This window comes from Danio rerio, chromosome 8 (genome assembly GCF_052040795.2).
Source record: "Danio rerio strain M-AB ecotype USA chromosome 8, GRCz13ab, whole genome shotgun sequence".
In the NCBI taxonomy this organism is placed as follows: domain Eukaryota; kingdom Metazoa; phylum Chordata; class Actinopteri; order Cypriniformes; family Danionidae; genus Danio; species Danio rerio.
In genome coordinates, this window is record NC_141028.1 from 35,016,229 (window position 1) to 35,033,762 (window position 17,534).

Here is a 17,534-nt window from a genome sequence, read left to right on the forward strand (position 1 = left end):
CACCAGTGTGCAGCATCCACTTGGATGATGCGACAGCAACCACAGGATTAAGACGCCAGTGCACTCACCACACACCAGCTATATATGGAGTGTAGAGACAGTGATGCAGACAATTTGGTGAATAGGGATGATTGGGCGGCCATGATGGGTAAGGAGTAAATGGAGGGAATTTGGCCAGGACACCGGGTTTTTGGATTTTTGATGACCACAGAGAGTCAGGACCTCAGTATAACATCGCATTCAAAAGCCATCACCCACTGAAAGTATGACATCGCCTTCACTTTTACTGGGGCATTAGGACTCACACAGACTGCAGGTTGAGTGCCAACTGCTGGCCTCACTAACACTACCTCCACCAGCAACCTAGTTTTGCCATGTGGTCTCCTATCCAGGTACCAACCAGTCTCAGCCTTGCTCAGCTTCAGTGAGTAACCAGTCTTGGGCTGCAGGATGATATGGCTATTTCAGATGTGAGTGGACTCCTTTTGGATGTCCGTGGACATTTTTTGGACATCACTGGACCACTTTAAGATGTCAGTGGATGTTTTTCAGATGTCAGTGGACAACTTTTGAATGTCAGTGGATGACTTCAGGATGTTTTTCTGACGTATTTTAGACATCTGTGGATGGCTTTTCAGACATCATTTATCAGAGAATATACAGTAGTACAGTAGTTTTAGTAAACATTTTTTTCAAATGAGCTACTGCAAAAAAAAAAAAAAAATTGCAACAATCTTTTATGTATATTTGTATGTTCTCTTAATTTTTCCTATTTATAAAAATTAGATTTAATATTTTCTCCTGACATAATAATTTGGCCTTACAATTTTTTTAACTGTGATCTTACTTTTTTTGTTAGATTAGTTCCAGTTTTGGATTTGGTACTGATTAATTGAACGTATATGTAAAAATATATTACTCTCACTGAGCACTGTGATTATGATAATAATAATTATAATTTAAAAAGTTATTCAATATTCTGTTTATTTTATTTATAATTTAACAAGCATTAAATTACAACTTGATCATTACCGATTCATAACTGCAACTGTATTTTAAATTAATATTGGATAAAAAAATCACTATTCTTTTACATTGAATATTTTACTTAATTTAGATTAGATTACTTAATTGCATTTTCATCATTACAAAAATATATTTGCAACATTTAAATATATTTAACTCCTACTTTTTGTTGATCATATATGCCTGCAGTATTTATATTATTTGTAGTATTTATAAGTTTTAACTTAAATTACATAAGTAACAAAAACTATGAAACAAGGAAAACAAATTGAAGTAGAAGTAAAAACCAAAACGTGTGTGTATTTATGTGCGGGTGAGTAGAAAGGTATTTACTTATTTCCTAGGCTGTGGCTCTTCCTGTGTCGAGCAGGAGGTGGTGTTGGGAGGTGGGCAACCACTGATGTATCTGGACAGGTCGGCCTCCTGTTATATCTCACTGACATGGACACTTCTGAGGGACCTGTAAACACATGTTGGGTTTTCAGTTTGACTGAAATGATTTTTATAATGTACAGACTGTATATTCTGTCCTCCAACCTCAATCCTACCCTTAAACCCAACCCTCATAGAAAATGTTCTGCATTTTTACATGTACATACTTCATTCTGTATGATTTTACCTTAACTTTTCAGAATTTGATTGTAATGCAGTAATGTGAACCTTTTGTAAAACTGCTTTGAAACAATAATTATTGTGAAAAGCAATATTCAATAAACTTAAATTGATTTATGGGCTGTTTTCCCCATGGTGATTAAAAATTCACAAAATAGTGTACTATGAGGGGACATTTGGTCCCCACAATCTTATGAATACAAGGAGTACACAGCCATATACTAACAACATATACAACAAAACACCTCCAAATACAGGTTTTAATTTTATTGCTTAGTAACACTGCTACAATTTAGAGTTTAAAGGACAGCTTAAATGAATAGTCAACCCAAAAATGTTCATTAAATCTCCCTTGACTTGTTCCAAACCAGTTTGAAATTTCTTTCTTCGTTTGAACACAAAAGAAGATCATTTGAGAAATGTTAGAAACCTGTAACCTTTGACATCAATAGTAGGAGAAAAAAACAAATGATATAAAACAATTTCCAAATTACATTCTGTTGTGTTCATTCGAGAAAAAAATTGAACTAAACTGGTTTGGAACAAGCCAAAGGTCGACTATGGCAGAATTCCCATTTCGTAAGTGAACTATCCCTTTAAAGCATATACGATAAATCCATTCCCGCATTCACTTATTTTCCTTAGGCCTCGTTTACACTAATACGTTTTAGTTTTAAAATTTCATTTTAGAATGAAAACAATCCACGTCCACACTGACATTTCACCTAGCATTTCTGAACAACTCTCTGTCTACATTACACCTCTGAAAACGCACATCACATGACCACACACACACACTCTGGCATGCACTGCAGCGTATGTGCATGTCTGAGCTCCAGACAGTCAGCGGATGCTTCAAGCACAGAACCGCAGGTAGGTGCATGTCAGACTGTTCATCAAGAATCTACCGCTGGATCTATTCTCACTATATTTATTCAACTTGATATTTCATTCATGTCTATATTTAACAACATATTCCTTGAACTTGGTCTTTTGAATCTATTACTTGTTTTTCAGGTAACATGTTTTGGCTGAGCCCTAATTAACAAGTTAATATATTCATTTATGTAACCACGTACACAGATTCTGCACATTTGACTAATTGCTTGCCTTTATTTGCTAAAATGTATATAATCTATATAATGTACATTATAAAGCAGCCTACACTGTTCCCTTTGAAGATTCACCCGACATGTCTTTGGGAGTTTGTTTTTCATATCAAACTTGTAAAGTCTGAACTAAGAAGGAAGTTCAAGACTGAACTTTGCAAGACTGAACTTTGTTTAGGCTACTTAATACTGAAAAAAAGCACCAATTAGATGTCTTCAGCCACACCTCCATTTTCAGATGTCTCGGTTTTCCTCCATCCACACTGACATGGAGCAGCAGCGTTTTAAAATGATAACGGCCTCTTCAGTGTTTTCAAAAAGCTCAGTTTTCTGTGCTCGAAAACTCCGGGGTAGTGTGGATGGAAGGCGTAACCGTAGAAAAATAAATGTGTTTTGAAACTAAAAAGTATTAGTGTAAACTGGGGCCTTGGTCTCTGTTTCAAAGGTCGCCACAGCGGAATGAACTGCCAACTATTCCAGCATATACATTATGTGGATAATTAGCAAAACGTTGGCTAACAGGACTAAAACATTTGAAAACAATCCCAAAGTTCCACAGCAGCAAGTTAGGCATCATGTCAAAGAGAGCAGTTCAGTTTTTCAAACCAGCCACAGCATTACCGACTTGGTAAACAAGAACACCACTCTAAAGTAGCTGAATAATAAGCAGACAGCCAGTGAAATGTTCCCTGCAGTCACATTTATAGGCCCATTTTTCCATAGTAAAATCAATTTAGAGGGGGATGTGTGGCAATGTTGAAAATAACTATTGTTGATTATTAGGAGAAGTATGTTAATCTTGACATTCCCTACTGTCTTTTATAGCAGGTTAATAGGTCTCATAATGGGTAAGAAGAGCCTTTAACTAAACAAAAAACAGGCTTTCTTCCCAACTAACAATCGGAAGTGACTGGCTGTAAGGCATGTCAGCAGAGATTGCATCATTAGTGGCCTTTTAAATACTAGAAATCTGGGCCAGGAAAACATTTCCTTAAGTGCCCTGCAGACTCTCCAAGAGCGCCAATTGATAATAACAACAACAAAAACAAAATCAAATGAAATGTAGAAAAGGACATTTACATATCACACCCATTCATTTGTTCGTTTTCTTTTTGGCTTAGTCCCTTTATTAATCTGGGGTCGCCACAGCAGAATGAACCGGCAACTTATCCAGCACATGTTTTACGCAGCGGATGCCCTTCCAGCTGCAACATATCTCTGGGAAACATCCATACACACTCATACACTATGGACAATTTAGCCTAGCCAATTCACCTGTACCGCATGTCTTTGGACTGTGGGGGAAACCGGAGCACACAGAGGAAACCCACGCAAACGCAGGGAGAACATTCAAGCTCAAAACAGAAACGCCAACTGACCCAGCCGAGGCTTGAACCAGCGACGTTCTTGCTATAAGGCAACAGCACTACCTACTGCGCCACTGCATTGCCCCACATCACACACATACACAATACAAACATTTACATATGCATTTATGGCATATGAATGTATTAAATTATATAATATATGTAATAAAAAATGGACAAACAAAACTGCAGTCCTTCTAAGATGTTGCCAATTGATCTTGAGATTTTAAAAAATAGTAATGCAAAAATCTGTTTTTTTTGCAAGCCAGAAATTATTCATACCCCTGAAAATTCTCACTTAAAGGGCACCTATGATGAAAATCATCCTTTGTGAGCTATTTGGACAGAACTATGTGTAGGTATAGTGTGTGTACAGTCAAATTAAAGTGATATAAGGACACTAAGTGTCTTTTTTAGGTTTCCTGACGTTCAAATAGGATCCAAATCACTTCCATTTTGAGGCCCACTGAAACTTAGGAGTGTGGTTTTCCCGCCCACTGAATTGATTGACAGCAACGTATTAACATGTTTATGTAGTAATATGTATAATTATATCAACAAGACAGGACGTGTGCAAAGCAACTGGAATAAAAAGATCTGTTCAGCTCTCTGTGACCATCAATCTTAGTCAAATGTGATCAAGAATGGGTTTTACAAGTTTAAAACACTTTTAAAAACAGTGCAAGTTTGTAATGAATAACACCGATTTACTTTAGCTTTACTTATCACCACAGCCGCATGTCAATACAATATATAAGAAGATGCTTCAATCCCAGTTTGTGGACGTTAAATCAGGTTTATTTTGTATATAAACACAATAGATAACCATACAGAGGTGTATCCTGTCACATTTGCCATGCAAAAACAGTGCAAAGTGTGTGACTCATCATTGCAGAAAGGCTTAAATTAACTCCACAACAAATACATCAAATAATCATTGAGGAAGTTCTTACTGTAGTATTTCTCACAAACGTTACATGAGATCTGCTTCCTTTATGTCTGTTACTGTTCTGTTTATCTGATGCAGCCGAGGCGGAGATTTAGGCACACTCTGACAGGCACGTGGGAGTAGTGGGCGGGGAGAACTAGCATTAAAGGCAAAGGCTACAAAAACAGCTACGCTGTGTTCACAGCAGAAAATCCCACTATTTTGAAAGGTATAATAAATTATCTGATAGGTGTTTTGAGCTTAAACTTTACATACACATTCTGGAGACAAAAAATACTTATCTTAAATCTTGAGAAAGGGGTAAAAAAGGTGCCCTTTAAAGTTACTTTTTTTTGGACTGGAAATGACACAGGCTTCTTCTAAAAGATAATAAGACGATGTACAAGAGACATTATTGTGGGAGAATATACTGTATATGTTTCTCAGCTTTTATTTGCCTTTGCAACAAAAATAGGCATGTCCTATAAATATATATCAACATATCAATATATATTGATATATATATCAATATATATAAATATATATATATATATATATATATATATATATATATATATATATATATATATATATATATATATATATATATATATATATATATCTATATATCTATATATATATATCTATATATATATATATATATATATATATCTATATATATATATATATATATATATATATATATATATATATATATATATATATATATATATATATATATATATATATATATCAAATAATATATAAAAATATATCAATGATCAATAGAATTCCAGTCCAAACAATAATAGTAATAATAAAGTCAATAAGTCAGAATTTGCCAGGGGTATGAATAATTTTGGGCTCACATAATACTGTGAAAAATTCCTTGCTTTGTTAAACGTCATTTAAACAAAATATTTGAAAAATATTTGCAATCATTTTTACTTCAGCTGTATGTACATTATATATTATTCATTTAAGATTAAATGTACCTTGATTTCAACTGTATGCTTTTTGAGTCTTCAAGAAAGTCCAATGATGTTAACCTTCAACTTAAGGGAAAACATCAAAAATGCAGCAATGCAAACAAAAATCAGACCCTTTCCATATCCAATCTTCAGTTAGATGTCTCCTTGAGTTTGTCCAGTTTCGCCACAGCTGCTACAACCATAAAATGCTCCATTTCCTACTAAACCATCTGATAGTCAGAACAAGGAAAGATTGTAATTGCTCAGCTTCCCTTGAGAGGAACTGACATACACCATGATGTCATTCAAACTCTCCACTACCTTCAGGTGCTTGTCTTGAGGCACAAGAATCAAACTATCTTTTAAAGCCAGCGTTGGAAGTTATGGCAGATTTTATTTCAGTTATTACAATATCTGAATTGTAATATTGAGTAGGGGTTTTATTTTTGCTCTCACCCTTTCAGCTTTCACTCCCAGTAAACTAATGTTCAGAGAATCGTGGCTAAAAAAAAAGAAAAAGAAACTGACATCATGAGAGATGGACTGCCATTTAAGAACAGAAAAACAGGGTTAGAATATCCCAAAACAAATTTTGAGATTAGCACTGTGTGCTAGACAAATAAACATTGCAATTTTCGATTTCATACAGACTTCATAAAGTACATATACTTTTGAAGCCAGAATTATTATCCACCCTGAATTATTAGCTCCCTGTTTATTTATTAATTTATTTTAATAAAAACTGCTTTTATTCTAGCCGAAATAAAAACAATTAAGACTTTCTCCAGAAGAAAAAAAAAACTTTTATCAGACAGTCTGTGAAAATTTCCTTGCTTTGTTAAACATCATTTGGAAAATATATATAAAAAGGGGTTAATAATTCTGACTTCAACTGTATATTCTATATTGCTGTAGTGTTCACCCATAAGTCCATCTATGTCATTCAACTGGAAATACAAAATGGATGTTAATACTTTCCTGTTAGTAAGAACTGGGACACTATTGAACTATTTTTAAGTACCAAGTTGTAGTAGTAAAGTTATAATAATGGGTTTTTAAAGTGTGTATTTGCCAAGCACACATATATTTGGTTAAACCATGTTATAGTAGTAAAATGTTAAAGAAGTTAGAACATTTTTGAAAAAGTTTTTTTTTTTATTTGTATTTAACACAACCATACATAATAATACATTTAATTACTAATTACAAATTGTTGAGGAAAGGCACACATCTGAATAAAATTATATTAATATAACAGTTTAAAAAATTAAAAGGACTTTCAAGAGTCAATCTTTCCTCCTTCCAATAGAAGTTATAAGAGTATAAGTCTTTGATGTGGTCTAAAATTAAGAAAATATTTAAGAGATGTGAAAGTTAAATAAATGATACTTGTAAATTCTAAAAGTCTAATGGTAACTACTCTAGCCTACAATGTTCTATCTACAAAGATCTACAGTTTGTGATCCAAGAAGACTCACTGAGCATGGATTGGATTCATTTAACATTCACATATTCAACATTTTAAAAGAGGAACAAGTTAAGAAAATACAATATGATGATCTTCAAAGGTAATTTTTGCTATTCAGTATATTTTTAAAAGATTAACTTTCATTTGACTTATAATAGAATATATTTATTGAATAAACTTAACAAATAAAAAAGTGCAGTAAATTGACTAGCGTAAATACATTTTCTTATTAGTTTGGAATATTGAATTAACATCATTAACATATGTAGAACAGTAACTAATCTATTAAATATGCATTGAATTAAACTTTAAACTTTATTTGTGTTTTTTCCCCACATTTAAATTTATTTTATTTAATTTTTTTAGGAACATAAAAACAAAACTAGAATACACACTTTATCAAAATTTCACACAACTGCAGCATTTCTGACAACAAAGTAAATATAGATCAATAAATGAAACAGTGAACCCTTTTTAAGCTTTAAAAAACAGTAGAGATTTGTTTTTGACAGATGACAGGTGGTTTTTATTTGCCAGAATGAAAAAAAAAAAGTTCATGAAAGAAAAGTTACATTCAAATAGGTCTATTGTGCTGTGGACCCCCAAAATTCTAGATTGCAGTCTCTCTATTTTTCATTACCCCCTAACACACATCTGAATAATCTCTCAAACCAGCAACAGAACTACAACAAAACCAGAACTACAACAAAACAACTAGCACTCCTCAGTCAGGTACAGCTCAGACCCAATTACTGATGATCCTCTGATGTGTATGGATGTCATATCTCAGAAAAATCAGAGTTAACCACTTCCAGCAGGAATATTTGAGAAAGTAAGCTGAGATGATGAAGTAAAACAGACTTTACCTCCGAGATCTTCTTTGGAAGATACCAGACGTGGTGAGCTGTTCCCAGGTTCAATCTTCAATGACAGCCTGTGCAAAAGGATTGTGACAAAGTAAAAAATTATAAAATATGAGACATAAATTAAATGTATAAATTATTTTATAAATAATTTATTTTATAAATTAAACTCTTTTTTAAGGCCACATTTCACTTTTTTTTCCCCTCACAAATCTCAATTCAATGTGTTATATATTTACATTACACATATAATCAAGTGTTGCAATTTATTTTTTTTTAGGTAAAATGCTTTAAAAAACACTAATATTATTGACAATAATTGTAGCTGTACATAATAAAGTGTAGAGAGAATGACTTAAGTTGATCAGTTAATGGTTAGTAATCGAAATGAAAAACAAATATGCCTGAAAAATTAGGCATCCAGGAATGATGTCAAAAGCTAGAAGAATAATTTACCCAGACATTTTCCTACACTGAAAAATATAATGACAATTCTTTGGATTTACTAAACATTTGAAGTGGAGTGAAGTGGTTGTAAACAGATTATTTGAGCTGAATTTAAACAAACAAATTAAGTTGAGCATTACTGAATTTAATTTAATTGTTTAAATTCAACACATTTAAATTGTTTGCAACAATTTTTAGAACATAATTTTTTCAGTGTAAGGGGTTTTACAATTTCTTAGTTAAACAATGTCTGTCATAAAAATAATTTGGTAATGCTTTAACGTTTTGCTCTACAGTGTAAAATAGATGCATCCATATCAAATCCCTGAATTTTGAAGCTGTCATTTGTATTTTATAAAACACAGGTTTTAATTTATAGTATGTTGTAGAATAAGAGAATAGAGTATTAACAAGCTATGATTGCCACAGACCGTAATTTATCGGTTGACTGAAATTTAGCTCAATTTCCTCATTAGAAACCTCATATGAAACAAAATCTTTAATTCAATACACATTGCTGTATTAAGATGCATGCCATGTCCTATTACCTTCACAGTGCACCATTACACCTTTAAATATGGATGAGCGAGGTCTTTTCTACTCAATGTCATTGTAAGAATGCATGGTAAAAACAATACAATAGTAATATAGTTTCAATTTAAAGTGTAATATTAAATACATCTAAAAATGTCATTAGTCTCCAAGATAGGTAGTTGCCTTTGTTTTCTAAAACTTACAGAAATCACACTATGCTGCTTAAGAAACATGTCTTATTATGTGTTGTAAACAAAAGCAGATTTTTTTTTTGACTTACAATTATGTAAATAATCAGAAATGCAGGACATGCGACAATGGCATGACACCTCAAAATTGAATAATGCAGAAATAAAACCGGTGTTCAAAGCCTTTACTGTAACAAAATCGATAAGATTCAACAGCAAAAAAAAAAAAAATGTTAAAAGACTTTTTTTTTTTGTAAGAGCGACAAATAATAATGCTTTAATTATTATAATAATGATAATAATTTTTCTAATCTAATGATTTCTACTTGATCATTTGGAAAAGTGACAATTAATCATTAATTAATCCAATTAATCATTTGTTGAACTGCATCCAAATCATCACAAATACTGCAGAAGACCTGTTGGAACCCACATGGACACAAAGATTCTCACAGAAGTCAGTTTGGTGAAAGGAAAAAAAAAAAACGATTTGGGGTTACATTGAGTATGGGGGCATGTTAGAGATCTGCAGAGTGGATGGCAACATCAACAGCCTGAGGTATCAAGACATTTGTGCTGCCCATTACATTATAAACCACATGAGAGAGCAAATTCTTCAGCAGGATAGCAGTCCTTCTCATACTTCAACCTCCACATCAAAGTTCCTGAAACAAAGAAGTTCAAGGTGCTCTAGGATCAGCCAACCCAGTCACCAGACATGAACATTATTGAGCATATCTGGGGTGAGATGAAAAAGAAGGCATTAAAGATGAATCCGAAGAATCTTGATGAACTCTGGAAGTCCTGCAAGAACGCTTTCTGTGCCATTCCAAGTTACTTGAGTCATTGCAGAGATGTATGGATGCAGTCCTTTAAGCTCATAGGAGTCATACACAATATTAATTATTTTTCCACTGCACCAAGATTTCTGTTAAATGACAAGACTTTGTGTAAGCAGTCAGACCTTACTGTCCTAATGAAATAATAAAAAATCAGGACATGATGCTACTTTATTTTGCTAAAATAAGCGTAACCTAGAGGTCTTTGTCTTTCGTTTAAGCCACTTCTGATACCAAATGATCAACTAGAAGTCAAGTCATTATTTGTTGTTCCTAAAACTTGGATAAGTGACAAGACTTTTGTCAGGTAGTGTATGATTCTTTATATATTTTTCTCATCATTTATGTAAATTCAGGTTTTATGTTACATTTAATGTTGCTAAATAATGTTTATTGCATTATTTTATGTGTGTTACCTTGCTCTGGAATCTATTAGTATGCTAGTATGTTAAGTATATATTGGCTGTTTGGGATAAGCATTGGCTCATCATATGACTTCTCATCTGCACATGCTTATGGTTGTTTGTCTGTGCAACAAAGCTATGTTATGTAGATGTTAGTACTTCGAAACATTGGTGTGGTTTTAATTGTAAATCCTGGCAACCACGCTGCCATTTTTTTACTGTAAATTTACTATTTTGATTTACAGCATCAAAGGTAGGAAATATGTTTTATGTAAAGTTCAGAAGTAAACCTTTAAACCCGAATAAAAATAAAAATAATGATATATTAAAAAAATCTGGCTCAAATAGCAGTTTCCTGCAAATGACCTCTGTATAGCTGTAACAGCACTGCCAGATGGCAAGACATGCTGTAAGTGTGGGCTAATGATTTTGAGCCTGTGACCCTGGATCGTTGAGGTTTTCCAACCCCAAAAACTGCCAGACGATGATGTCATTATTCCCAAACACATGCAGCTATTACCATGCAGTCCCATCCAATCCACCAAACACATCCTTCACTGACGGCCCCAAAGCCTTTGGTGTTTCTTAAAAAACTCAAAGTGCTAGAGACGATTTCATATGGAGCATAGTCGCTTTCTGAACTTCACTGTCAACTTAATTATAGTACAATGAATACACTTGCATAAATCACCTTGTTGGATAAAACAGAGTTGGTTCGTTTGATATTTTAAAGATATTTGAACCATATTAAGAAAAGAAATATCTGCTAAATATCGAAAACGAATCATTTCAAATATCTGTATTTACACCATAAACAAACGTCTCCCATACAGCACTATGACTTCATTTCTTTCTCTAAATTACGTTACAGACTTTATGTAAACATTTGTGTCTGCATGGCTATATATTTCACTTGAGAGATTTGACATGATATTGAAATAATCCAGGCAAGTATGTATATATTTTTTTTAACGAAGCATGGAAAAGACGTGTGAATTATGTCACTGTTTAAAAGCTTTACCAGGCCACCAGCTTTAACTCATTACTGTCGCCAGTCAGAATGAGGTGAAAAAACGATTCAGTGTAGTAAATTACACCAAGGCAAAGTAATTCATCTTTCCTAGAAGGAAACGACGCAAGATTTTGATATTTAGGTCACAGTGTTTATGAGATTCAGCTATTTATCTGTGTGTATAAATCATAATAATACAAACAATACACTTTTGAAGACAAATGAAGGTATTTCTTATAAACTCTTATGAAATCTCTGACCCTCCGTAGACTGTAAGAGCCCAAAAAACGAAGAAGTCCAGACCGGTTCCAAGAATATAATCAAAAGAGTCCACGTGTGATAAGTTATTCAACTTTTGTTTTAGAACAAATTTTTAGAAGCTATGAAAATACATTTGTTTACTTTATTCAACAACAATTTCTCTTCAGCCTGAGTTCAGGATGCACATTCATGAGACAATTACTTTGTCTGCATTTTCTGGTTTAAATAAGGCTGAAAAAAAATGCAAGCTATAAGCGGCGCAACACACATCAAGGTTTTTTCATGAACACACATCCTGACCTGACTCTGAACACATGAATTGTTGAATATTGACATTATTTTGGGTTTTCTTGTGCACAAAATATTCTCATAGCTTTATAACATTACAAATGAATCACTGATAACACATGGACTGTTTTAGCAATGTTTCATTGTTAAGACTGTAAACTGTTAAGACAGTTGAAAATTGTGCATCTATGAAGGGTAAAGCCTCATCCACACTATACGAGCCACTTGTGGAGAGCGAACGATTTCTGTTGACCTCCATCTATGTGAGCGACAGTGGCTGTTGGCGACCAGGTGGGCGTGTTGAGCGACGCAACAAAGTTGAGAATCTTTCAACTTCATGCAAATAAAGAGCAACTTTCTTGAGCGACAGCCAATAGGAGCACCAGTAGAGCTCACGTGATCCTCTCTCAACTTACTCACAGGCCGGTTGAATTCTCCATGTTGTAGACCTACTCAGACCTGCGTTTGCAGCAGATCGCTACCCAGAGCAACAGGCAGCTGCAAAGTTGCTGCAAGTGTGAATGAGGCATAAGAAAGCTGAAGGTGAAATGGAGTTGCACGGTGGCTCAGTGGTTAGCACTGTTGCCTCACATCAAGAAGATCGCTGGTTTGACTCCTGGCTGGATACGTGGATTTTGCGTGGGTTTCCTGAAGGTGCTCTGGTCTCCCCCACAGTCCAAATACATGTGATTTAGGTAAATTGGATGAACTAAATTGCCCTTAGCTAATGTGAGAGTGTATTGATGTTTCCCAGTACAGAGTTGCAGCTGGAAGGGCATCCACTTTTTAAAACATATACCAGAATAGTTGGCGGTTCATTCTGCTGTGGCGACCCCTGATAAATAAGTGACTAACTGAAGGAAAATTAATGAATTATAAACAAATGAAGATGGAAAAAGTAGAGAGTAGTTATTGAGTATGTCTCTGCACGGAGCCACAGAGGAGGAAAAACTGTTGAATGATGTCGTTATTTTTGTTTTATGTGTGCACAGAAGTGCTCAAGTAGATTAATAATATTCTGATATTCTGATGCACTCAGAAATAAAGGTACAAAATATGTCATGGTTACCTTTTAAAGGGTACTTTTTTGTTCCTAACAGGGTCTTAAAAGTACATGTTAATACCTAAAAAAGTACAAATCTCTACCTCAGGGTATCTGCACATTTTTTAACAGGAAATTTAAGACCTTTTAAGACCTTTTTGAGTCCTCTAAAATGAAAATTTAAGACTTTACCTAAAAAAATAAATAAAAAAAAAAACAGGAAAATGTTCAGTGTGTCAACACAGAATGATGTTTTGAAGTATGGCGGCAAATATATGGCGGCAAATCAATGCCAATATAAATCGAGCGCAGCGATGATGTTTGCGCGCGAGGAGAAGTTTACCGTGAGCAGATTACTTGGTTGACTTGGTTTACTTGTTATCTCTAATGCTATTGGCTACTCTGCCTTTCCGGAAGTTAGCCGGGATTGGACGCAGGTTAAAAAATCATGCCGTTAAATATATATACAATTTGCAAGTCATAATCATAAGAAACTTTCTGAGAACTTTATGAACTTTATGAGGATACAATCTCTAGAAACAGTCAAATAATAAAAATTAATCTTCTAAAATAATGACTTGCATTCTTGTAACATGATCTTCCGAACCCATTTGATTTGTCCGTGCAGCACTTGTCTGGTTTGTTGTATTTTACTTCATTATTAACCACAACAGCAGTGCTCATTATTACACTTGGGGATGATCTTTCTAGGAAATATTGTCTTCAGAAGAGTTTTTTTGCGTTTTAGATCTTTCCATACAATGCATACTATATGTACAGTGCAGCTTTGTATATTATTATAATTGTTAACATTGTTTGTAATATAGATCAGTGTAATATATATATATATATATATATATATATATATATATATATATATATATATATATATATATATATTATATATATATATATTTCAATCTAATTTTTAGTTAATGATTGAATAACCTGCATATAAAGACTTCAATCAAAAATGATTAGCCCAATCAAACATAAAAAAATACAGTGACAGACATTCAGATGGGTGTTTATCGCCACCTATTGAGCAACAATTTAATTTCTACAATCTTCGTTTGGCTTTACTCACTATCCATTACATCATTCCACTTCAGAGGCCTACAAATACCACTTTCTATACGACAGGCCCACATCTTAAAGGTCACATATGCAGTTGAAGTCAAAATTAGTAGCCCACTTTTTTCTTGTTTTATTTCGGCAAGAATAAAAGCTGTTTTAATTTTTTAAAACCCATTTTAAGGTCCATATTATTACCCTCTTTAAGCTATTTATTTTTTTCGAAAGTCTACAGAACAAACCATCATTATACAATAACTTGCCCAACTACCCTAACCTGCCTAGTTAACCTAGTGAAGCCTTTGAATGTCACTTTAAGCTGTTTAGAAGTGTCTTGAAGAATATCTAGTCAAATATTATTTACTGTCATCATGGCAAAGATAAAATAAATCAGTTATTAGAAATTAAAACTATTATGTTTAGAAATGTGTTGAAAAAAATCTTCTCTCCGTTAAATAAAAATTAGGATAAAAATAAACAGGGCTAATAATTCAGGCGGGCTAATAATTCTGACTTTACCTGTATAGTGGAATAACAGACTAATGGCAATATATTTACTATAAACCTTTGTACTTTATGCACTGCATGCATGTATAGCCTATTTTGTATACTATTGTCCATCCAATTTATTCTGACTTGTTCTTCATAGAAAATGAGTCAAGGACAATGAGTCTAAGAAAAAAAAAAAGATTTTTATAAATTTGAACACGTTTGGTTTGAGTTCAGTTTAAATGTAGGTGCTAAACTTCATCAAATGGTTAAAAACACACATTTAAAGTCTGAATTATTCGTCCTGAATTATTAGCCCATGTATATTTTCCCCAATTTCTGTTTAATGGAGAGATCTTTTGCCACATGGTATAACTCTCTCTTTCTCTCCTAAGTAATAAAGTTTGTTACAAGAATATATCTCATTATTTTAATATGTCATTATATGACTTGGTCATGATGGTAAGAATAGGCATTATTATGAGATTAATTATTACAAGAAATATCTCATTATTGAAAGTAAGTCGTCACCTATTATTACTGAGAAAGTAAGTCTATGTTTCACACTGCCATTATGATAAGTTATCCTATATATTTTTATTTAACGGGGAAACTAGCTTACCTGCGTCCAATCCCGGCTAACTTCTGGAAAGGTAGAGTAGCCAATAGCGTTAGAGATAACAAGTAAACCAAGTCCCGCCCTAGGACTGACAAAAATTCAAAATGTTTCGCGCGAGCAGGGAGAAGAACCAGCGAGCGAGCGGAGAGAACTGATCGCGCGCGCGCTGTAGGCATGACCTCGCTCGCGAGAGCGTACATCGTGGGCACAGATGATGATGAGAAGATCCCCTGTTCGCTCGCGCGCTGTAGTTTTCTTGCGTGTAGACCTGTAATCTGCTCACGGTTCACTTCTCCTCGCGCGCAAACATCACCGCTGTGCTCGATTAATATTGGCATTGATTTGCCGCCATAAGACGAGTCGGACATAATATTTAAGATCCCACATGAAATTTAAGACCTCCTTATGGAAAATTACAGAATTCAAGACATTTTCAGACCTTAAAAATCAAAAATTTTATTTAAGACATTTTAAGACTTTTTAAGGACCCGCGGGGACCCTGTACCTTATATAACTTTAAAAGTACAAAGGTGAAGTAAAAAAATGTGGTATGTGTGGCTGTAAAGTACAAAAGTGCACCATTTGAAAAGGTTCCGCCCCAATGATAGCTCTTGTACCTTTATTTCTGAGAGTTTTGAGTGAACTAACCCTTTAAGCTTGTTTTTACATTTACATGACATTGCGCATATCAGCTTATCAAGCATAATCAGATGCTGCTTTGTTCAGAACATGACGCATGTTATGTGTGTAATTTTTTTTATTTTTTTATTTGATAAAGTCAAAGTTTGGAAAGAGTTAACTAAGGCTGCAATTATTTGAGCAATATATATATATATTTAACAATTAAAATTGTATTTTGATTTAAAGTAATTGTTTTTCATGTTTAAAATTCATGTTATTTATTCTTATTTTTAAAGCATTTGTCATTACGCTACTTTAGTTTCATTCAGAAATTATGAATAAATGCCGGATAAATGTTTAAGAAAGTTTGAATTACAACAATTGTATTGTTTTGCAAACACGTTTTAAACCATTTCAAATATATTTTTGTGCATGCTGTATAAGTGCACATACAGCAAGTAATACAACAAGCATTTAGTTTGGGCTAGCTTTTGCAACTGGACATTGCTTTACAATGCCTTTGATGGGTGAACATTAGCCAGTGGGGGAGTGTCTTTTGTCAGGTGTGAATTATATATGACCATTGTTACTCCTACGCATACAGTATTCTGACCCAAACACCGACTTAACAAAATGTAAATCATTTTAATGTCTTCTCTGAATGAGAGAACAGAATAATCTTCACATAATTGTGAAGTAAATATTCTAGCATACAAGACTGGTTATACAAAAGATTTGTTCAGGTCCCTTAAGTGTGGTTATTTGGGCCTTATTTCAGCTTCTTTTTATTCTTCAAAACCTCCAAACCATGTATAACATTTTTTTTTCGAACAAACGCAAGAATGTACATCAATATTCCTCACATATTATTGTAGCAGAGTTTGTGCTGAGTACAAAAAAAAAGATATATATGTTGGCTAATACTATGTAAGTAGTAGCTGAAATAAGTACAAATTTCAGGGCATGTCAAAATATCTTAAGGGACTTAAAATCACCTCAGACCTCAGAGGGTTAAGAATTTGTAAATGTACTCAAAGAAAAGGATACCTAAAATTTGGTGTCAAATTAGCAGTTTAAACATTATGATATAGTTTTTTGTTTTGTTTTTTACATGAAAAAGCCAATAGTCAGCAACTACTGTACACGGAAAGTAACTTTTACACATTTTTTCCAAATGGAAACAGTGGAAATATAGGCATCTTGTGTTTCCCAATCTTGCATATATAAGTGTCTAGACTGCAAGAAATTGGACAGCAATAAAACGGCTAGCGCTTTTGTGTGAGACTGACAGGACCACACAGTACGACAGAAGAGAACTACCGGAGGAAACGGGGAAATCTCTTTTAATGATGATAAAAACATCAATGCTATG

General features: G+C 33.6%; 1 protein-coding gene across 1 annotated transcript in view; it reads right to left on the reverse strand.

Annotated features, from left to right (window-relative positions):
* Positions 1 to 17,534, reverse strand: part of ralgps1 (Ral GEF with PH domain and SH3 binding motif 1) — a 191,336-nt gene that overhangs the window by 16,796 nt on the left and 157,006 nt on the right. The window contains 2 exon segments of the mRNA NM_001100146.1: positions 1,360 to 1,486; positions 8,348 to 8,415. Of these exon segments, the coding sequence (NP_001093616.1) occupies positions 1,360 to 1,486; positions 8,348 to 8,415 (195 nt within the window).